Genomic DNA, 24,701 nt, shown 5'->3' on the forward strand with positions numbered 1-24,701 from the left:
ATTGAACGCCAAAACAAACAACAAAATTTTGGGTAGGGCACCGCTAATCATACCCATAACACACCCATCACAATATCTAAAATTCCTAAAATGGTTATTAGAACCTTTTGAACAGCTTTATTTCAGGTAACACAACACAATGAGCTGTCTGTCTTATCATCATGACACAAACATTTCAAAATGTGATACATGCAGAATGCTTTTTTAAATATCTTTTTATTCCAAATCCAAAACTTCATCATCTTGTCTCTTTATTGAAGGAGGCTAAAATCTTTAACTTCCACTTTGGACATTTGATTTTTTAACTTGATACAGTATCTGAAAGAGGGAAGACTTTTTCAGATCAAAATGACACAACGATATAATTCTAGCATTGCCCAACATATTCACAAAATTTTCACAAAACCTCCATAATCACATCTTTTTTCGATGATAACTGTATCAGAATATGGTTTTCAAACAACAATACAGTTTGTAACATAGATAGCAAATATTTGAGATATTTTCTGCACAAAATAACCCTTTCAAAGGCTCCCATTTATGATTGAGCTTGGAGAAAACACTCAAGGACAAATTAAAAATTTAGCAAAAGTTGGAAAATCTACCTATAGTTACCTCATTTTGCTGCTTCCCTATTTCCACCACCTTTAAAAATTCTTGCACCTGCTCAACAGTCGGTGGAGTAAAATCTATAATTTCAACGAAAGACCAGTTGATATTTGGACCCTCTTCAATGGGAGGCTTACACTCCTTTGTCAATACAACAACATGTTTGATGCCAAGCTCCTCAAGGTATTTTACCTCCGCAGACGTGCTTGGAAGTCCATGAGAAGCAAGTAAATTTGGAACAATCCATGAGAAAAAGGGGGGTGGTGTAGTCGCTGGCATCACTATGCTGTAGATGAGTTGATTGCACTTCTCCCGTAACTTGTAACACACACAGACAGAGTTGTTGCACTAACTCTGTGGAAAGATTTAATGAAAAAAGTTTGAAAGCCATTTTCTGATGAAATTATTTGCAAAATATCTGCATACAAAAAAATATACCAAACTAAAAATGAAATAAAATAACAATAAGAAATTGTTGTCAAACACAGGTCCTAGATTTACACAAACTCCAATATAATGTGGTAAATTCAAATACTGCTAATATCGGCCTGGTCTATTCGTACCGTTTTAAAAATTTGAGGATTATTGTAATGTAACTATATCTCTGGATTGGTGGGCATATGCTAGGCCGTGCCTACAGACCTGTGTCAACATGTTACTGTTAGTATGTACGCCTATGGGCCTAGGCCTGTAAGTACTGTACTTGTTAATTGTTATGCAAACATGCCCTACCTTTTTACTTACTGGCCGTACTTTAGTTTTTCTCAGTCGCCCAAAGATATGCTATGATCAGTCATATCAATGGTACAATATGATTATCACTTCTCTACATTAAAAGCTCCTGGTTTATTTAAATGGTGTATTTACAGTTCCAATGTGCCGTTACATGATGACGTTGCTGACGAACAAAAGCTCTTTTATTATACTCGCCGCGGAGCCTATCAAAGTGGATCAGATACGCGAAACGAGTAGGAAGGGAGCATAACTAACAATTTACTGACATGCCACCCATCAGTTCATATCATATGTATTATTACCGTCTGCAAAACAATTCTCTGATAAACTTTATGTAAACAATGTGTAACATACGGAGCTGCTACGTGATGCTGTTTAATGAAATGAGAAAAATCCGCCGAGCTTAATTAATATGGCATATCATATTGTTGAGGATCCCTGGAGCAAAAACGTAGAACTCGAAGCCGGTTTAGACCTACTGTACCCAGTAAGTACACAAAAACAGTTAAACGACCTAAGCAAGTCTCAACTTAGTGGTGTTTTGCGAAACTGATTCACACATCACCAGTAATGGCAGTATAGTATAAGTCAATACCAAAGATTCTAGAACCAGACCAAGCCAAGAATCGATGCTTACCTCAAATTCTGTGGCACACACTTGGCCAAGGAAGACTAGCTGATGTATTGCACTGGTATAGTACACCTAAGTAAAATAAGCTAAAAGTTTAACTTATAGTACAGGGTGGGCATGTGATATACTAGTCTTAGTACTGTACAAATTTAGGTCCTACTAGTACTAGCCTAGGTTTACAAAATACAAGATAGTATATAGATACCTGTATGGCTAGGCCCAGCCTCCCAGGCCCTAAGTTTGACTACCCCAAAGAACTAGAGAGGGGAGAACGATGTCATGCCAAGTGAACTGAACAACTGAAACACACAAAATTCAGTGGGGTCACAGGGGTTAGAAGAAGTGGTGGGCTCTGTGTAAGTACCCTAACTTAGACAGAAGGCCTTTCGGCGGGTAATGAAACACTATTCGGAACTTGAGCATTTGCCCAAAGTTGTTATTTCGTGAGTCACATTTCACTGCATAAATTACCAGAAAGATGGTAGGCCTAGGGGTATCATGTAGTTTCATCTGTGACTTAATAATAATAATTTGCAAATTTGGAGTCTAATTTTGTCACATTACAGTACTTAATTAAACATAAAACTTAAAAAACTTTAACATTACAACTGCCCTCATTATTTTTGGAATTTAAACCACTATGACAGTAATAAAAATTTTATACTAAAGGTGGTGGTATTTGAAGCAATGAGGCTTAACAATCGGGAGTTTTGGGTTCAATCCCCGGCCGGGTCATAGTAAGGTGGGTTTTTCATCCAAGAGCAATCTACGGTTTACCCATCTGAAATGACTTTGTAAATTGGAAAGATTCCAAATTTAAGTTAAATGTTGAATTGGAAGCCACCTAACGTGTAAGTTGAAATCCCACATTTGTGGTCGCTTATGCGTCTAAAAAAAAAACTGCTGAATTTGACACTGAAATAAAAATATTTTGACACATGCAAATTGAAATGTATTTTATTATGCTCGCAAGTTCCTGAGGATCTAAAATACATCATACATACATACATATTATAACGTAGATCATATACCTCCAGAATATGGATACCTTCCCATTCTTATAATTTCACTTGCCTCAATGCTTTTTTTCTTTGACTACGTTCCACTTTATATGCAACTGTTGTATCTTTACCACTCAACAATGGAATGGATACTGTCGGACAAGTTGGCGACCACATGATAGAGTTTTCTTCCTGAGAAAGCTCTAATAAAGCAGGCATACTGTACAACTGTGCATGCGATTTATCTGTGAAGTTATTATTTTTCCAGAGTATATAGAGATTACGAGTAGGTAGCTTCTTCAATTGTTCTGGTCATGGCATGACCACTGGATCCTGGTCATGCATTTGCGGGCATGTAGGATCCACAAATTGCAAGGGTTGAAGCTGAGAAACTTCAACTGGAAGTGGATAGCCCAGGTTTACGAATACTGTAACTAAGGATATTGCATTGGTGAAGCTGTAACAGCCAACCCATCAAAGGGCCATGAGTTAATATAATAGCAGAGAGGACACGGGACTATACAGGATTGCAATTATGTAATATCGAAGCTTACTTACTCATAAAGTACACTGAATATTGTATACAGGTTTATAGCTACGGTGGTCGGCACTGGGCGGGCCCGACCAGCACAGAGGATTTTCGCCCACCACTCCTGATGAAAAATACTGCTTCCGACCGGCACTAATTTCACATAAAAAAACTGCTTTAAACGTAACTATTTGTGAATAAAAGTAGTACATTCATATTTCCATCCTTAATCATGTTTTATTTGCAATTGTACAAGAATCATGTTTTGCAAGGACAAGTTTCCTGGATTTTTAAGATTTAAAAATCTAAAAAACTGAAACCAAATCACAATCTCACTTCTTGTACACGTGCACATTAGTGGCGGTTAGATTTGCTTGGCTTCGCTAATGCTCAATACACTGACCAAGTGACCATAGTGAACAACAAAACTTGTAGTACAGTCAGTCTGATTATACTACAAGTGTTGTTGTTCACATGTTCCTGATCATGTAGAATGGCTTGTCGCTTGTCCAAGTCGGTGAAGTCGCACCCACCACTAAAAAGTCTCTAGCTATAACACTGACTGTATATACTACTGCGAACAAATGCTGCTCTGTATTGCTGTACAAACAGTGTGTGACCCACATTTTTCTGTCCTGTAGGCATTCAGTACACAGCCATACACTGTGCCAGCATTCTATCCTTCCTTCTGTAGTTCTTTAGATTGCCTCGCTATCCTAACAAATACCATGCACTGTAGCCTGCTGTACCTGTAGGGCTGCACATTGGTGTAGGCTACTGGAGTCTTTGCCTAAAGTAAAATATGACTAATATGTACAGTAGGTTTACTGTAGTAGAATAATTGACTAGCTATATGGCTCAGTCAGTATGGTTAATGCTTATTAACCAATTGTCGGTTAGTACGGGTCCAACTTGTGGGATGTACCAGGAATTGTTGCGTGAAATTCCCCATAATAGAAGAAATTTTTGTGGGACCCTCTAGATAAATTGCAGGAATTCCCCACTTGTGCATTAATGCAACACTGACCTTCAGTACTAATAGTGTGTAGTTTGCTATGGTGACATGTGATTTCTCCATATGTTCCATAAGTTGTAGCTCTCTGTGGTGAATTAAGTCAATGCAGTTATTGCTCTGCTGTCAAATTTATGCTCATGGATTTTGAAGTCATATAGTTGATTAGTTGTACAGCCTAAGGTTACTGTACTGGTACAGTTAGTACTAATCCATACCATCGCTGCTATAAAAAAATTACTACTGCGCGCAATATTTGAAAAGATTTCTGTGGTTGGCCAGAACTTCCATCGGCGGGAAAGGTATATTGTGTGTCTAGACCAAACTTCTGATTCTGATGGTAAGCTTAGTGTCCAGTGCTGTAAATGATACCCTTGGGAGACAAGATTTCTCTTCAACCATGCAATGGGGGAGTTGTTCATAACAAAGTTCTGTCAATGAAGCAAAATATGATTCAAGATGGTTCTGTCTCCTTTTGGTCATGTGATTTTGAAAACTGCACACAATTTTTAGTGCCCTGAATTTGGGGGTAATTTTGTAAAAGTAACAAGTAAAATACTATATATATATATATATATATATATATATGTAACATTGGCATTTCATTTGTCAACCCTTTTAAGTATAAGCCCTCTTGATGAACCTTCAAGAATCCTTATTAGTTTTACAATTCTTGGTAATGACTTATAAACCACCCCATGGATTGTCTTTTGTCATCAATGTAATTACCACTGTTCATCTCATGATCATTGTGTGCACATGCCTTTAACTGTTTCAAATCGTTGGATTTAGTAGTTTTGTTCTTTCATGCATCAAGAAGATTTTCTGTAAGAAGTTCTACTTGATTTATTCATTTAAGGACAAGGAACAGGGCTAGGGATATTTCCGCTTATTCCAAATATTCCACATGTGAAAAAATATGTATCCAACACAAACTGGTAATTAGTCACTCTCTTTCTGATGTGTCTGTGTTAGTTTGTGATGTTACATCTAGATAGATAGATATATAGATGGATGGATGGGCAGACAAACTTTATAGAACATTTTACACCATGCTCTACATGTGAATGGTAATTATGAAATCAAGTTAATGAAACAGTAGAAGTTTCAAATCATCCTCATATACCCTAAGATTTATAAACTTGCTAATGTCTAGCATGTATGGAATTGTACACAATTTACTGCACTAAAATATAGGGATATAATTATATAAATGATCTTGTGGCGAGCTGAAACACTGAGTAAACAGAAAACTTCCCAATACAGTTCATACATACATAGAAGTGGTTCCATTTTATCAAAGCTCTCACATGACATGATGAATGCATGTAATGTACACTAGTTGAGAGAAAGAAGAAGATATATGTTGTTTCGTTGGTCCAAAATTCTTTTTTAATGAACAAAACATAATTACTGGTAAATAATAGTTATAAACCCACAAGGAACATGACACCAGTTCTGATACTTCCTTTGAACAGAGCCAAAAGTAACAAATATGGTGATGTTCAAATACAGCTTCTGTTGTCCTAATAGACATCTCAGACAGTAGACCTACCCCTCTCATCTTCTTTTTTCCCCTTCCTCTGTCCCCACCCCTACCCTTCCTCTGTCCCTACCCAAATTCCCCTTTTCCTGAGCATGTTATCAACCCTTTTTCCAAATGAATAATTTGTTATTAGAAATAAATAAATTAATAATGTAAAATTATTAATTAGAAACTAACAGTTTGTAATAATAAATTAATAATTTTTACTGACTAAGTAATAATTTGTAATGACAAAATGATAATTTGTAATGACAAAATGCTAAAATAAATACATAATTTGTAATGATAAATTAATAATTTGCAATAAAAATTGAATATTATTCCCATGGCCCTAAAAGGCTTTGTTCAATAGTATTAACTCCTACTACCGTTGTTCTGATACATGTAAGCTCTTATAAAGCACTGTGGTCCCTGTCTCTTATAAAGCACTATGGTCCCTGCCTCTTGTTAAGTACTATGGTCCCTGTCTCTGATAAAGTACCAAGGTCCCTGTCTCTTATAAAGTACTATGGTCCATGTCTCTTATAAAGTACTATGGTCCCTGTCTCTGATAAAGTACCAAGGTCCCTGTCTCTTATAAAGGACTATGGTCCCTGTCTCTTATAAAGTACTGTGGTCCATGTCTCTTATAAAGCACTATGGTCCTGCCTCTTATAAAGCACTATGGTCCTGCCTCTTGTTAAGTACTATGGTATAGCTGTCTTGTAAAGTACAATGGTAGCTGTGTTTATAAAGTACTATGGTCCCTGTCTCTTATATAGTACTATGGTCCCTGTTTCTTATAAAGTACTGTGGTCCATGTCTCCTATAAAGTACCAAGGTCCCTGTCTCTTATAAAGTACTATGGTCCATGTCTCGTATAAAGTACTATGGTTCCTGTCTCTTATAAAGTACTATGGTCCCTGTCTCTTATAAAGTACTATGGTCCATGTCTCTTATAAAGTACTATGGTCCATGTCTCTTATAAAGTACTATGGTCCATGTCTCTTATAAAGTACCATGGCCCCTGTCTCTTATAAGGTACTATGGTCCATGTCTCTTATAAAGTACTATGGTCCATGTATCTTATAAGGTACTATGGTCCATGTCTCTTATAAAATACTATGGTCCATGTCTCTTATAAAGTACTATGGTCCCTGTCTCTTATAAAGTACTATGGTCCCTGTCTCTGATAAAGTACCATGGTCCCTGTCTCTTATAGAGTACTATGATCCCTGTCTCTTATATAGTACTATGGTCCATGTATCTTATAAAGTACTATGGTCTATGTCTCTTATAAAGTACTATGGTCCCAGTCTCTAATAAAGTACTGTGGTCCCTGTCTCTTATAAGGTACTATGGTCCATGTGTCTTATAAAGTACTATGGTCCATGTCTCTTATAAAGTACCATGGCCCCTGTCTCTTATAAAGTACTATGGTCCCTGTCTCTTATAAGGTACTATGGTCCATGTCTCTTATAAAGTACTGTGGTCCATGTCTCTTATAAAGTACTATGGCCCTTGTCTCTTATAAAGTGCTATGGTCCCTGTCTCTTATAAGGTACTATGGTCCTTGTCTCTTATAAAGTACTATGGTCTATGTCTCTCATAAAGTACTATGGTCCCTGTCTCTTATAAAGTACTATGATCCCTGTCTCTTTTAACGTACTTTGGTCCATGTCTCTTATAGAGTACTATGGTCCATGTCTCTTATAAAGTATCATGGCCCCTGTCTTTTATAAAGTACTATGGTCCCTGTCTCTTATAAGGTACTATGGTCCATGTCTCTTATAAAGTACTATGGCCCCTGTCTCTTATAAAATACTATGGTCCCTGTCTCTTATAAAGTACTATGGTCCATGTCTCTTATAAAGTACTATGGTCCATGTCTCTTATAAAGTACTATGGTCCATGTCTCTTATAAAGTACCATGGCCCCTGTCTCTTATAAGGTACTATGGTCCATGTCTCTTATAAAGTACTATGGTCCATGTCTCTTATAAAGTACTATGGTCCATGTCTCTTATAAAATACTATGGTCCATGTCTCTTATAAAGTACTATGGTCCCTGTCTCTTATAAAGTACTATGGTCCCTGTCTCTGATAAAGTACCATGATCCCTGTCTCTTATAGAGTACTATGATCCCTGTCTCTTATATAGTACTATGGTCCATGTATCTTATAAAGTACTATGGTCTATGTCTCTTATAAAGTACTATGGTCCCTGTCTCTAATAAAGTACTGTGGTCCCTGTCTCTTATAAGGTACTATGGTCCATGTGTCTTATAAAGTACTATGGTCCATGTCTCTTATAAAGTACCATGGCCCCTGTCTCTTATAAAGTACTATGGTCCCTGTCTCTTATAAGGTACTATGGTCCATGTCTCTTATAAAGTACTATGATCCCTGTCTCTTATAAAGTACTATGGTCTCTGTCTCTTATAAAGCACTATGGTCCCTGTATCTGATAAAGTATTATGGTCCCTGTCTCTTATAAAGTACTATGGTCCCTGTCTTGTATAAAGTACCAAGGTCCCTGTTTCTTATAAAGTACAATGGTCCCTGTCTCTTGTAAAGTACTATGGTCCCTGTCTCTTATAAAGTACCATGACCCCTGTCTCTTATAAAGCACTATGGTCCCTGTCTCTGATAAAGTACCATGGTCCCTGTCTCTTATAAAGTACTATGGTCCCTGTCTCTTATAAAGCACTATGGTCCCTGTCTCTTATAAAGTACTATGGTCTCATCTCTTATAAAGTACTATGGTCCCTGTCTCTTGTAAAGTACTATGGTCCCTGTCTCTTATAAAGTACTATGGTCCCTGTCTCTTATAAAGTACCATAGTACCTGTCTCTTATAAGTACAATGGTCCCTGTCTCTTATAAAGTACTATGGTCCCTGTCTCTTATAAAGTACCATAGTACCTGTCTCTTATAAGTACAATGGTCCCTGTCTCTTATAAAGTACTATGGTCCCTGTCTCTTATAAGTACCATGGTCCCTGTCTCTTATAAGTACAATGGTCCCTGTCTCTTATAAAGCACTAAGGTCCCTGTCTCTTATAAAGTACTATGGTGTCTGTCTCGTATAAAGTACCAAGGTCCCTGTTTCTTATAAGTACCATGGTCCCTGTCTCTTATAAGTACAATGGTCCCTGTCTCTTATAAAGTACTATGGTCCCTGTCTTTTATAAAGTACCATGGCCCCTGTCTCTTATAAAGCACTATGGTCCCTGCTTCTGATAAAGTACCATGGTCCCTGTCTTTTATAAAGTACTATGGTCCCTGTCTCTTAAAAAGCACTATGGTCCCTGTCACTTATAAAGTACTATGGACCCTGTCTCGTATAAAGTACCAAGGTCCCTGTCTCTTATAGAGTACTATGGTCCCTGTCTCTTATAAAGTACCATGGTCCCTGTCTCTTATAAGTACTATGGTCCCTGTCTCTGATAAAGTACAATGGTCCCTGTCTCTTGTAAAGTACTATGGTCCCTGTCTCTTATAAAGTACCATGGCCCTGTCTCTGATAAAGTACCATGGTCCCTGTCTCTGATAAAGTACTATGGTCCCTGTCTCTTATAAAGCACTATGGTCTCATCTCTTATAAAGTACTATGGTCCCTGTCTCTTATAAAGTACCATAGTACCTGTCTCTTATAAGTACAATGGTCCCTGTCTCTTATAAAGTACTATGGTCCCTGTCTCTTATAAGTACCATGGTCCCTGTCTCTTATAAGTACAATGGTCCCTGTCTCTTATAAAGCACTAAGGTCCCTGTCTCTTATAAAGTACTATGGTGTCTGTCTCGTATAAAGTACCAAGGTCACTGTTTCTTATAAGTACCATGGTCCCTGTCTCTTATAAGTACAATGGTCCCTGTCTCTTATAAAGTACTATGGTCCCTGTCTCTTATAAAGTACCATGGCCCCTGTCTCTTATAAAGCACTATGGTCCCTGCTTCTGATAAAGTACCATGGTCCCTGTCTTTTATAAAGTACTATGGTCCCTGTCTCTTAAAAAGCACTATGGTCCCTGTCACTTATAAAGTACTATGGACCCTGTCTCGTATAAAGTACCAAGGTCCCTGTTTCTTATAAAGTACCATGGTCCCTGTCTCTTATAGAGTACTATGGTCCCTGTCTCTTATAAAGTACCATGGTCCCTGTCTCTTATAAAGTACTATGGTCCCTGTCTCTGATAAAGTACAATGGTCCCTGTCTCTTGTAAAGTACTATGGTCCCTGTCTCTTATAAAGTACCATGGCCCTGTCTCTTATGAAATACCATGGTCCATGTCACTTATGAAGTACCATGGTCCATGTCTCTTATAAAGTACTATGGTCCCTGTCTCTTATAAGGTACTATGGTCCCTGCCTCTTATAAAGTACTGTGGTCCCTGTCTCATAAAGTACTATGGTCCCTGTCTCTAATAAAGTACTACGGTCCATGTCTCTTATAAAGTACTATGGTCCCTGTCTCTTATAAGGTACTATAGTCCTTGTCTTAAAGTACCATGGCCCTGTCCCTTATAAAGTACTGTGGTCCCTGTTTCATAAAGTACTATGGTCCCTGTCTCTTATAAAGTACTACGGTCCATGTCTGTTATAAAGTACTATGGTCCCTGTCTCTTATAAAGTACTATGGTCCCTGTCTCTTATAAAGTACAATGGTCCCTGTCTCTTATATAGTACCATGGTCCCTGTTTCTTATAAAGTACTATAGCCCCTGTCTCTAATGAAGTACTATGGTCCCTGTCTCTGATAAAGTACAATGGTCCCGGTCTCTTATAAATTACCATGGTCCCTGTCTCCTATAAAGTTCTATAGTCCATGTCTCTTATAAGGTACCATGGTCCCTGTCTCTTATAAAGCACAATGGTCCCTGTCTCATATAGAGTACTGTGGTCCCTGTCACTTATAAGTACTATGGGCCCATGTTGCGATGCGATACTGGATAAATCATTCCCTACATGTACATGTTTTCTCAACTGCCAGATCTTCATTTCCTAGTTTGGTAAGAGAAATCCATGTTTGTTACCCACATCAGTAAGTTAACTACGTTCCTATCTAACCTCTTCTCATGTTTTCACTGCATGTCAGTTTGGTTTGTCAGTCTTCACACGTTGGACTTCCGGAGTTTAAACTTTTCCAGTACTTGTAATAGCACCTTCGACTCCCACTGTTCAGTGTGTCAGAATGGTTGTCCCATATATCATACAGGTCAATCATGCACTTGTAAGCAATACGTACATAGCATAAAGCCACACTAATATATAAACCATTCAAAAAGTATTCAGCCACCTGTGACATCATCGGGTAACCTCATAGTCAGTGATGCCAGACCAAGGTTAAGTACAGTATATAAATATTGCACCCTCCCTAGCATGACCCTGATCACAATGGAAGAGTGTATGATTAATACCTCAAAGGAAGGAATTTAGAGAATTCTGTTTAAGTTTAAATGGAACTGTGCTGTTGGCCACACTTCGTTCCGGTTCGTTGGCCGTAGACTTTCAGCGTTTCCATTCGTTCTTTACGAAGCCAACAGACAAGCAAACATATGGCAAAGTAGATTTATAACCGGTATATATATATATATATACACACATATATATTCATTGTCTCTTAAAAGTGTGTTAAATTTTCACAGTCGTTACAAAGGAATGTTCCGCAATGGATGTTACTTCCAGGTGGGATTTGTATTAACTTGGGAGTGCAAAGATATCTTTGAGATAAAAAGTGGATTCACATTCTGGGCACTAGGATATAAGTTGAAGGGAACATTATCAGGAAATTCCATCAGTGCAGTGACAGTGTAAGTTTGAAACTTTTAACTTATTGATAGTATATGTGGTATCCTGTATTCTTGTTTTGTCTTTGATATTATTTATAAAGCAATGAGTATAATATCAAAACTAAAAAGAAAAATAAGAAGAAAGTAGTTTGTAGTAATCAGAAGGAAATGAAGTTAATAAATATATATATGTAACTGGGGATACTTATATCTCCACCTGTACACTACACTACATTATAGTATAAATATGAACAGTATACTCTACTATTCCACACTGTATCATACTGCAATATTAAACCTATACTCAATATATAGTATAAATATGTCTACACTACACTTCTTTATAATATAGTATTAATATGTCTACACTACACTACATTATAGTATAAATATGTCTACACTACACTACATTATAGTATAAATATGTCTTCACTACATTGTAGTATAAATATGTCTCCACTACACTACATTATAAGTATAAATATGTCTACACTACATTATAGTATAAATATGTCTACACTACACTACATTATAGTATAAATATGTCTACACTACACTTCATTATAGTATAAATATGTCTACACTACACTTCATTATAGTATAAATATGTCTACACTACACTACATTATAGTATTAATATGTCTACACTACACTACATTATAGTATTAATATGTCTACACTACACTACATTATAGTATGAATATGTCTACACTACACTTCATTATAGTATAAATATGTCTACACTACACTTCATTATAGTATAAATATGTCTACACTACACTTCATTATAGTATATGTCTACACACCACTACATTATAGTATTAATATGTCTACACTACACTACATTATAGTATTAATATGTCTACACTACACTTCATTATAGTATAAATGTCTACACTACACTTCATTATAGTATAAGTATGTCTACACTACACTTCATTATAGTATAAATATGTCTACACTACACTTCATTATAGTATAAATATGTCTACACTACACTTCATTATAGTATATGTCTACACACCACTACATTATAGTATTAATATGTCTACACTACACTACATTATAGTATTAATATGTCTACACTACACTTCATTATAGTATAAATATGTCTACACTACACTTCATTATAGTATAAGTATGTCTACACTACACTTCATTATAGTATAAATATGTCTACACTACACTTCATTATAGTATAAATATGTCTACACTACACTTCATTATAGTATAAATATGTCTACACTACACTTCATTATAGTATAAATATGTCTACACTACACTTCATTATAGTATAAATATGTCTACACTACATTATAGTATTAATATGTCTACACTACACTACATTATAGTATTAATATGTCTACACTACACTACATTATAGCATTAATATGTCTACATTACACTACATTATAGTATTAATATGTCTACACTACACTACATTTTAGTATAAATATGTCTACACTACATTATAGTATAAATATGTCTACACTACACTACATTATAGTATGAATATGTCTACACTACACTAAATTATAGTATAAATATTTCTAGTATATACTGTACTACCCACTGTATAGCATACTGCAATATTAAACCTACTGTGTGATCTACTAGCACCAAGTTAACCGCATGGATATTTTAAAATATTTATGCATACAAAACCCATGCTTTAACATATTATAAACTATTGATTTATGAAAGTGTTTGATCACCTGATATACTGTATTGCTTTTTCACTCCTGTTTTAACTTGGACTGTACTGAAGCTATATGTTTAGCATACTATGTTGTGTTGCTATCAAGTAATCTGTAAAGTTCACTGCATGAGTTCAGTACTTGGAGTTAATAAGAAATTGTAAATTAAATCTTTTCAAGTTAAGGTCACAGCAGTTAATGCACACAGCGTTCCCTTGAACCATTTGTTGAAAGCACTCAAGTCCAACAGTAGTTTTAAAATACTGTAGCTTTACTTTCAGGTCAAGTTAAAGTTGAAAGTTTACAGTCTTGTTTGAGGCCAAGGCCCCTGCACACGACTTTATAGCCTTACCCCTGGTCATTGGTAACTTGTCGCACCTGCAAACCAAATTGTGCACAAATTCAAACAATCCCTCCTAGGGCACCACAGTGTACCACAAGTACTTTCCCCTTGGGGGGGGGGGGCGGGGAGACTTGTTATAGTGGGTAGCCACAAGACCGGTGCATGCAACTATATTTACAAGTTACATCGCAAGTCCCAAATTATCCACCTGGACGAAGGGAGGCAACTGCCGTACCCAAAGGACACAACGCAATGATCTGGCCAGAACCCGAATCTGCAACACTCTCAATGGATACTGCTGTTTGTTTGTCTGTTTCTTTGTACATTGTCTCTCAAATTATTATCTTGTATGTTTTTACTAAGTGGAATAATGAAATCTGGTATAACTATACTAGATACTGTACTGTATAATACAGAGTTTATGCATGTACAGTAAAAACCATGCTGATCCTGCAGTACTCCCAGCTTTGTTGATGAGATCAAAAATAAGGAAATTTACTCATGCCCCCCCCCACCTCCCCCCCTTTCATTTGAAGTGATTATTAACCTTGGAAAATAATTCAACGGTGTGAAGGGATGTTAGATGGGTGGAATGACCACTATATATATGCTCCTTTGTAAAGTGGTGTATATTTTAGAGTTTTAGACTTTATCATATTTTTTAGTGGTTTGGTAATAAATCCTATAAATAATGTTGTTAATTTAAATACAGTGACTGGTCAACTTTTTTATCTTTCAAATAATGACAAAAACAAGTTTTTCTTAAAACTTTTCTGATAATATTTTCGCGATGTGATTGATATTACAGTATTATGATAAAGTTTCTGGTCAATATCTTGAATCTTTTTCAATTTTGTGTATCTTCTTTCAGGTAGGTGCTCTGTTCATCCGGAGGGTTAATTCTAATCTGTTACTATGAAGCTTGAAGTTCTTGTCGATTAGCTGTTTCAGAACTAAGCAATTTGTAAGTAGTTTAATTCTATGAGCTTCGTACATACATACCAGTCTGCAATTTACAATTTATAAGTTCTCTGAGATGGTTCGGCAGGCCTGGAAATTGGTGCCCCCTGGCCAACAATCCTTTGGGGTTATGTTGTATGTTAAAATATTTACATGCTGTGTTGCTTCCTCGAAACACATGTACCATAGTAACTCCTTCACCCACCACATCCACCTCCCCCTCCTCCCCCTCCCCCTCCCCCCTCCCCTCCCTCTCTCCCCTGCAATGTCATAAAAGTGAAGATGGTCAAATAATAGCATGTTATGTTGACTATATACTGTAGCTCTTTTTGTTATGTAAAAAAAAAAAATATGCGTGTCTCTCAAATATATCAAGTAGTTAGAAAATGGAGAATGGGTTCTATTGTAATGCATTACTCCAGTTCTTATAAATCAAAGAAGAGCAAGACCTTTAATCCCAGGCTGTGAAATGAACTGCCTTAATGGGAAGTGTTTAAAGATGATCAGTGTCTACTCCAGATATGCTAAATGATCAGATAATGGACATTAGTTTTGTACAAACTATGTGCGTTATGTATTTTATTGCTTTTCACAAATCCCAATGTAAAGGTACTGTATGTTCTTTGTATTTAGTTTATAATACACATTGATCAGTCTATTTTGAATTGTATATGAAGACCTTAACGTTCATGAATTTTTCTTTGTAATGTTGAACTGTTTTCACACCAGAGAGTAATTTAATAATTTAATTAAATTAATAGAGTAATTTATCTAGTATCACATTCACAACATGCGTAATGCAATTGCAAATTGTCCCAAGTTGCTATCAATGGAACGATGTTTAGCAGTCTTTTTTTATCTGAAGAGCCTTCAAGAATGCTACACTAACTTTGACCACTAAATTATTCCCCAGACACACTAAAATTTGGAGGCAGATAATGATGATCTTTTAAACTTTCGACACTTTTTGGTACTTTTCAGAGAAAGCAAATTTCATCTACATATATATAAGCATCACACAGAAGGAAGCAAGATGGGAGGATGTTGCAGCTGCGGGAAGAAGCAGAAGAGGAAGTTCAGGAAAGTTAACGGGAGCGATATTCAGATGCAAGTTCACAGCGAATCGGACAGGACGTCAAGATTTGATAACCTTCCCCAGAATGTCATAGTTCCTGGCACCATGTCCCCAAGTCTAAACAAGGAAGGTGAGAGGACCTTCTTATATGATATAGATTACGACTGACGATTCTTAATATGTATTGTAGCTAAGACACTCCAAATGTGAGAGTGTGGTGGCCAATTGGCTAAGGCGTCGGACTCGTGATCCAAGGATTGCTGGTTCGATTCATGCCTAGTTCTTTGCGATGTGTCCTTGGGCAAGATGCTTTATCTCACTTGCCTCTCAACACCCAGGGGTTAAATGGGTACCTGTGAGGTAACTTGTCATTGGGCGCAGTTTATAACTGCTGCCGACTGGAGGGATTGTCTCTGGGACCGGTTATCATTGACCAGGGGTAATATGTAACGTTTGTAAAGCGCTTTGAGACCTATCGCTGGTGTAAAGTGCTATATAAAAATCAAATATTAAATAAAGAGTACAATGTAATTTTGTATGTTAAGTAACCATTATTATCATCTTCAAGAGCTGCAAAACTTTTGTAAAATTGTAGTATATTGTGGATGTAAATGTGACAAAATGGAGAAGGTATGAGATAGGAATATCATTCTTCATTGTATTTACTTTGATTACCTGTCTCATCACATCCTCAACACTCTCTCTAGTCTCTACCAAATAAATGGAATTTCTTGTTTAAATTTTCTATTTTGAAAATGATAATGGAAATTTAACATGGTTACTCTGAGCATACAATATTAAAATATATTGTAAGGGTCAGTTTTCCAGTGAATTATTCAAAATTCTTCGGAAACCCCCCCCCCCCCCCCCTGACTTTAATGAAGCACTTACAAATTTGTTGTGAAACCATAAACTTAAAGGTGAAGCATATTGTATGTTCTTAAAGCAAAAAATAGTTTGAAGAATTACTATTTTGAATTATAAATTATCACACATGGATGAACACATGCACGTAATTGTTACTTAGTATCTTGGTAATTGAAATCACAATGGTTTAATAATGTTGCATTATGAAGTCGATGTGGGGAACTAAAGAGACCGTAAAAATGAACAGTTTTGGTTGAAATTCAATATTTAGACCCAAGCACCTGTTAGGATTAACAATATCATCTATAGTAAGCTGATTTTCAGTAATAGAAGCTTAAAGCTGATTTGCTAGTTACGTCTATTCATGGTTTTCAAATTTTGACACAAACCTTCCTATGAAAGTCACTGACACATTGAAAGAGAGTTGAACTCAAGTTAACAGCCCTCCATCTTGTCTTACAGCCAATGAATATTTATAAGTGAGGAATTCTTGATTGGATTTTGGGATTTGAATACTGCCTGCCATTGCATAAACTTGTTATTAATAGATTTGTTATTAGTAGATTTGTTATTAGTAGATTGTGTTGTATACAGGCCAAAGTTAACAATAGTTTTGCATTAAACTGGCACTGCAAACTGATTTTTTGGTAATTTGTTTTACTTTCTATGAAATTGTTACCTTGAACCTCTAGCCTGTTGACTGACCTTGTGTCTCAAATTATAACAAAACTCAATATTTCAATATTGCAAGTGTAAATTTACAATTGCTCAGGAACCACAAGTACTTTTTTTACATTCCTTATTTATACCAAAAAATAGACCTATTTTGAAAATAATAAATAAACACATCAGTAAGCACACACAAATGCACACAAAGAACCAGTTCACACCCTATGTATTCACTATACTGTATAGTCATTGAATTCCATATAAAAGGTTACCCACAGAAATGCATGTTATCAAGTAGTACTTTATAGTACGGTTTATAACATTGTCTGATAAAAACTTACTGTATCATTCAGGCTCTGAAGAAGATCCTGCTAGGATCTAAACGTCAGGCCCTCTTACTTTTACACATTCTTTTACACAGGCTCTTTAGTGGATAAGCAGTTTGCTAACAGTTTTTGTTTATTTTTATTTTTATAATAATTACCATGCAAATCGGTTGAGTTTGGATTTACTACTGTATTAAAAAAAATACTGCACATTATTAATTTAATAGTGTAAATATGTTCCACTGATTAATGATTTTTATCTATTTTTAACATTAATGTAATTGTTTTGTTAGCTTGACATGTTTCGATGTCTCATATAAAAAGCACCGTGAGAGGTAATTGATGGGTGATGGAATTGGACTAATTTTTTCAACATAAGTCTATACAGTAGATCTGTTATATGGATTCATAATTTGGAAGGTTACATGTCTATATCACTTATCTTAAATATTAATTATAATAATTATAATAATAATAATCAGGCAGTTATTCTCTGCAAGCACATTCAGGGATCATTAGACAAGAAATGTTAATTAAACACAAATATATGCACAATTCATGATGTCATCACCATGCCGACATGATATTTTCATTACAGCTCTCATATATGTTGCCCTCTACGATTATGCTGCCAGAACACATAAAGATTTAGGCTTCAGTAAGGGAGACGTGTTTGAAATTCTGGACCGCAGGTGAGGATGTTATTTCTTAACTTCAATTGTCCAGTAATGATCAAGTTTTTATGCTAACATTTGTAGTAACCGATCAGAACTTTAAAATATGTTTCAAAATTATTTTGGTAAAGTTCTTATGTTTCTGAGTATTTTCTATGTGTTGTACACAAAGCTTCTTAGTTCTTACTTGTACCTGTCCCTGCCTATACTTATGCACACTTATCATTATTTACCATAATGGAATAGTTGACTGCAGTCATGCTACTAGAAATTACAGCTTTTTGTCTTCTAACATGGGTCTGGTTGACATTTAATGTTACAGGTCTTGGTTCTTTAATTTGATTGGCTGATTGCAATATTTGATTCCTTCCATTTCACAGTGATTCAGCCTGGTGGTTAGCAAGATCTCGTGTTACTAAGAGAGAGGGCTACATCCCCAGCAATTATATAGCAAGACAGAAGAGTTTAGAGGCTGAAGAGTAAGTAATATATACAAACACAACTGTATCTTGGTGGAGGAGGGGAGCAATGGGGGAGCAAGGGGAGACCAAAGGCGGGGGGGGGTGCAAGTGTCCTACACATGGGTGAATATGTTATCCATTGAAGGTCTAGTGTAACGCAGAGAGAAGGCTACATCCCCAGCAATTACATAGCCAGGCAGAAGAGTTTAGAGGCTGAAGAGTAAGTTATATACAAACACAACTGTATCTTGGTGGGGGAGGTGAGCAATGGGGGAGCAAGGGGGAACAAAGGGGGGGGGTGGGTGTTGTAAGTGTCCTAGACATGGGTGATTATGTTATCCATTGAAGGTCTAGTGTAAACTCAGAGAGAAGGCTACATCCCCAGTAATTACATTGCCAGACAGAAGAGGTTAGAGGCTGGAGAGTAAGTTATATACAAACACAACTGTATCATGGTGGGGGAGGGGAGCAATGGGGGAACAAATGGGGGTGCAAGTGTCCTAGACATCGGTGGATATGTTTCCATTGAAGGTCTAGTGTAACTCAGAGAGAAGGCTACATCCCCAGTAATTACATTGCCAGACAGAAGAGGTTAGAGGCTGGAGAGTAAGTTATATATGAACACAACTGTATCATGGTGGGGGAGGGGAGCAATGGGGGAACAAAGGGGGGGAGGGTGTTATTAGTGTCCTAGGCATGTGTGAATATGTTTCTGTTGAAGGCTGACTTATGCAGATTCCATTCTACACCAAGACAAACTAAGAATCTTTCTCTCAAACCAGTCATATTTGCATTTGTGTTTGTTTGAGGGTGAGGGTGAGGACATGTGTTGAGGTACTTAGTTTATTGCGGGGTTTGATGAGAGTATTGTGGTACTTTGTAAGGTCCTGATCGTTGTCATGACTACTGTATATCATACCTTTCAGTAGTGAGATGACATCATCAAAGTAAGGTGCAATTTCTTTTACCAAAGTTTGCTTCTTTAAAAAAAATATATATATATATATCTGAAGTCAAGTTTATAGCAAGAACAGGACTTTCTATAGTGTTTCTTTAAATTTATAATGTGTTGAGATTTCACTTGAAATGAATTATAAGCCACATCAGCTTGTCACTCATAATGAACATGGATGTAAATTTGACCAGGTGGAATCTAATTAAGCCACATCTTGCACACAGTATTTTTAACAAAGTTTTTGCCAGAAATGCCAGAAACTAATACCATGGTTAATTTTTTCCACTAATTTAGATGGTACTTTACAGGCATAGGTCGCAAACAGGTCGACAGTTGGCTCATGCAGAAGGGGCTTCATATCGGAACTTTCCTCATTCGGGACAGTCAGACTCATGCAGGTAAGAGAAATATGAACATAAGGGCCATCATTCTGTGAATGTTTCTGTGTATGAGTGTATTAAAAATGTAATTATGGAGCATTACCAACAGAACTTAATACTTCATTAGTAGTTTATTGTTAAGTATATATATATGAGAGGGCTTTATTTTCAGAAATGAAGTTTAAGAAAAAAAAAAGAAGACTAAATGGTTTTAACAGTCTTAATTGTTTGGAAGAGATTAATCTTTCAGTATTTGCATCAACACTAGTTTCTCAATAGCTTTTAGTTCTTAATTTGCTTTGAATTTTCCAGGCAAAATTTTTAAGGATTTTTCTGGTCGTCCCTTGGGCAACCACGTCTTAATTTCTGATTGTTCAAACAGCAACTTTGTCCAATAAAATGTGGTTTCATATTGACATGTTTCTTGACAGGAGTATTTACCACAGTGACAATCTAAATAACATATTTGATAGTTTTCAGTAACAAATTCAAATATATTCCTGGTTTCCAATGTATGTTTAAGTTATTGATATTTAAGTTATTGACCATTTCTCTCATGTTAAGGCCGGAAGAACAAAGAAGAAACAAACCACAGAGATATTTCAGAACCCAAAATCGACCTATCATTGTCGTCATGTACTGCAGTATTTAATGTGTTCATAACAGAACCATCTACACTCTGCAGCAGTTGTCATAATCCACTCTAGAGTTATCCAACTTCTTTTATGATTATTATAATGATTATGATTTTTTTTTCTTTTTGGTTGGGGGAGGCAATAATACATCTTATGTAAGGTAATGTGACTGCCACTTAGAAAGAAAACAAACAGATTACCACCAGCTAGAACATTGGAATGGCTTTGTTGTGAATAGAGCACAGTGTTGGATTTTTAGGAATTTGAGAAGGTTGTTGGAAGGACTACCAGTTTCAAGGATTTTCAAATATTTGGTAGTCCTGCAAAAAACATGGTAGTCCTTCCAAATTTTCCACCAAAATTGAAAATGAACACAAATAATACAAAACAAAACATTTTGGTGCTCAATCTGATTGTGTCAACCAAAGCTTTGTTTGTTTAGCATATCACCATGTTAATGTGTATTGTTTTCAAATAGTGTTTGCACTGGGTAACGAATAACGAAAGTATTCCAGCATTGTTACGAACACAGGATTCTGGGTCGCAATGTTATGGTCAGGGACGCAAACTCTTCAAATTGCTTGCAAACCCCAAGTACACACTCACAACTAGGTCAATGGAAAACATAACAAAACACATTTTTGAATGAACATCTTTCATTATTTCTTCTTCTGACAAGAACCAAAAGTTCTCCTACTCCTACAGATCATTGAATTTGTTTGAAAATAAATATATCATAACAATCAACCTCAAGGTACAGGGTTACCAAAACTTCATTACAGAGATTTTCATGCTAAAAATAGACAATGATGCTTTACCTAGATACTTTGTCGATAAAATTGAACATTTAAAGGTGACTTGGAAATATCATAAACAGCTTCTTTTTTCATTTTGTTCTTGACCTTTACTTACCTATGTGAATATGTTCTTCAAAGAAATTAATTTCCATCTCCTCCAAATTTAACGATCGCCTTGCAGGAAATTATTCCCTATCAGTGAGAGACAACAATGAAGATGGAGGAGGGATACACGTGAAGCACTACAGAATTCATTGGTCTGAGAACCAGTATTTCATCGCCCCTACCTGCAAATTTAGAACAATTTCCGATCTGGTCGACCACTACAGAGGTGTGATCATAAATTCAATCATTCTTTAAGTTTAAAAGTCCTTATTAAGTCACTTAATTTGTCTTATACATTGATAGATCTATACGAAAAGTGTGCCAATATTATCTCATCATCAATTGACAAATTAAATATTAATTAATTAATTATCTAATAAAGTAAACAGTGTTAAATAATGTGTGCTATGATGACACAACAGCAGAAAAATTTATCTGATATTGTCCGCTATCAAAATGTTTTTTTAAACAAAAAGAGGGGCAAATCCCTAAGTACACATATGCAACACAATTAATTAATCAACCTATAAAGTAAATGGTTTTCAAGAATTACTTACACATTTATACAACAGATTTTGTCCAGTAGACCATAATTTTCCAGTATTTTATGGTAACCAAAATTTGCAAACCTCAAAAACTGCTAAACAAGATGTTAGTACTACTAAGTTCTTCCCTGAATAGGCCTACCCACTATGTTTTATAGTAAAGGGTTTATCAGTGGATAATGAGTAAGTTAGCTTCAAATATCCATATCTAGGTATAAAATAAACAAGGTATTCAGGCAGGGTTTTTTTTTCTTCTAAATTTAGCCTTGTGCAATGTTTTTTAGCAATCCCCTTTCTTAGTTTTGCTGCTATTTTAGTCACATTTTCAGTCTTTCCTTCTTTTATTATTTTAACAATTACTTTGAAAACTATGATACATCCTGGTTTGTATTTGTTTGCAAATTCTTTCAGTGATAATCAACGGAAGCCTTCTTAAGTTCCTGCTACTTATGAATTAGACTTGGCGCAAGCTTAGAAAGAGGAAACAAAATAGTGATATATTTATATAGGACCTCCCTGGACAAAGAAGCTATATGAAGGAAAGAGTTAACTAGGCTCTAGGTCAAACACTTAATTGTGTTATCAATGGTTACAATTTAAGGGACATTTCCTTCCAAAGTTCCCCATATATTGTTAAAATGATACCATGTGACATTTGAAATGGATTTGTGCACCTATGATTCAGGAAACAAATTCCATGGAAAGGAAAAAATTGCACTTTTGAATTGTGAGTTCCTGTTACATTTTGGTTTCAGTAGGTTACTGTGGCATCCCTTTCATCACTTTGTGAGTTTTATCAAAAACCACTTCCTAAAAAATACTTGCTGCAGGAATGACTATTTCTGTTGACTTTGGAGCTATGTAAATGTCTTCTGATTGATTGATTGACTATCATATGTTGCAGTGGTGGGTAATTCAATAATTTCTCATTTCTGTGGTTTTTTTGTATAACCTTTTCAAAAGGGGTTGCCATAGTAATAGGGATGAGGTAGTACAGACTTCCTTGAGATCCTGTACATGATAGTATTAATGTTCCTTTTTGTCTCTATTTTCATAACCGTGTTAAAATAAGGTTTCATTTAGGTATTCTTTGTACAAGCTCTGACAAGGTGAAAAAGACTTTAATTGAAATTATACGTAATCATTAACAAGCTAATGTGGGCTATTAGCATGGAAAAAGGAGAGAAAAATGCATTGTCCAAATAGAGTAACATATTTCTATTGATTTTGGTAACTTTCGACACCATCTGATACTGAACTTGGTAACTTGTTTTTTAACAATAGCATTTGCTAACACATCTTTCACTTCTAAGTAATAAAGACCAAAATGCAAGGGGTAATATTTTAAAAATTCCCAAGTTGGGATGAAAATATTAACTTCATGATACTGCTTTAAAAATTTGGAAATTTGCAAAGATGCAGGGGAACAATTTAGTGTTCAAACTTTGCATAGCAGTTTTGAAGGCTCCCTAATAAAATACTACTGTTCCTTTGTAAAAAACTGCTATACATCTTTGAACTGTATAGCAAATTGACCATTTTGCAAAGCAGCATTTTGCCATGCGATACTGGATAAATTATTCCCTGATTTGTTATGAGAATATCAACTTGTTGGTATGTGTTTTTCAGTGCCTTTTTATTCCTATTTTTAATACTTAACTTGCATTTTCTTTCAGACTTTTCATTCATTTCCCTCTGCCCTGATGAGAATGCCATTTTTTGTACCAAATTATCCACATATTTCATTGCAAATATCCATAGGAAATACTGTTATTGTTTAAGGATATGGGAAGAAAATTCAGTTTTTCTTTTATTTTATGGAATTGCATGTTTCCATCAGATAATCACTTGAATACCCTTTAATTTATGCGTAACTGTGATCATAATAAAAAATAAATACCATACATTAAAGTACTGTTATCATGAAATAAAACATGCTCAAGAGCACTGTACATAAGAACCAATACCTGGAATATAAAATTACCAAACTTAAGAAAGCCTCAAAGTAATAACAACAGCAATAAAAGTCAAAACTGATATAAGACAGGATTATAAACCACAATAAAGAACATAAAATGAGGTCATGAGGTCATTGCTGGATCCAAGGGATTTTGCTCATAAAATGTAGAAATATGCATGACTGTTTGGAAATGCATGTCATTCCTTTGGCTCTTCCTCCTTTTAGATATTGTTGTATGTTTATTAATAATGTAGCTTTACGCTGAGTCTTGGCTTTCTTATTCACGAGCTACCCTCATCTGACCTTGTCATTTTTATGATCCTTTCTGTATCTTTAAGTTGTTGTTCTTATTTGCTGTATTTTTTTACTCATTTTCTTTCTCGTAAAGCACGTTGAGACTGGCTGGTATAAATGCGCTATAT

At 35.7% G+C, this 24,701-nt stretch overlaps 1 protein-coding gene across 4 annotated transcripts in view; it reads left to right on the plus strand.

Annotated features, from left to right (window-relative positions):
- Window positions 1-1,370: 1,370 nt before the first annotated feature.
- The window catches only part of LOC139973347 (tyrosine-protein kinase STK-like), a 33,773-nt gene continuing 10,442 nt past the window's right edge, over window positions 1,371-24,701 (plus strand). Inside the window, exons 1-8 of one of the 4 annotated variants that reach the window (XM_071979969.1) lie at window positions 1,371-1,831; window positions 14,742-14,834; window positions 15,812-16,035; window positions 18,366-18,459; window positions 18,822-18,868; window positions 19,071-19,122; window positions 20,152-20,255; window positions 21,851-22,000. In XM_071979969.1, the coding sequence (XP_071836070.1) occupies window positions 15,864-16,035; window positions 18,366-18,459; window positions 18,822-18,868; window positions 19,071-19,122; window positions 20,152-20,255; window positions 21,851-22,000 (619 nt within the window). In that variant the 5' untranslated portion in view covers window positions 1,371-1,831; window positions 14,742-14,834; window positions 15,812-15,863. Of the gene's footprint in view, window positions 1,832-1,893; window positions 2,037-11,554; window positions 11,852-14,741; window positions 14,835-15,811; window positions 16,036-18,365; window positions 18,460-18,821; window positions 18,921-19,070; window positions 19,123-20,151; window positions 20,256-21,850; window positions 22,001-24,701 lie in introns of those variants that run through there. The other 3 variants (XM_071979968.1, XM_071979966.1, XM_071979967.1) reach the window with 3 other exon arrangements.

The sequence above is a fragment of the Apostichopus japonicus genome, chromosome 9 (genome assembly GCF_037975245.1).
Source record: "Apostichopus japonicus isolate 1M-3 chromosome 9, ASM3797524v1, whole genome shotgun sequence".
In the NCBI taxonomy this organism is placed as follows: domain Eukaryota; kingdom Metazoa; phylum Echinodermata; class Holothuroidea; order Aspidochirotida; family Stichopodidae; genus Apostichopus; species Apostichopus japonicus.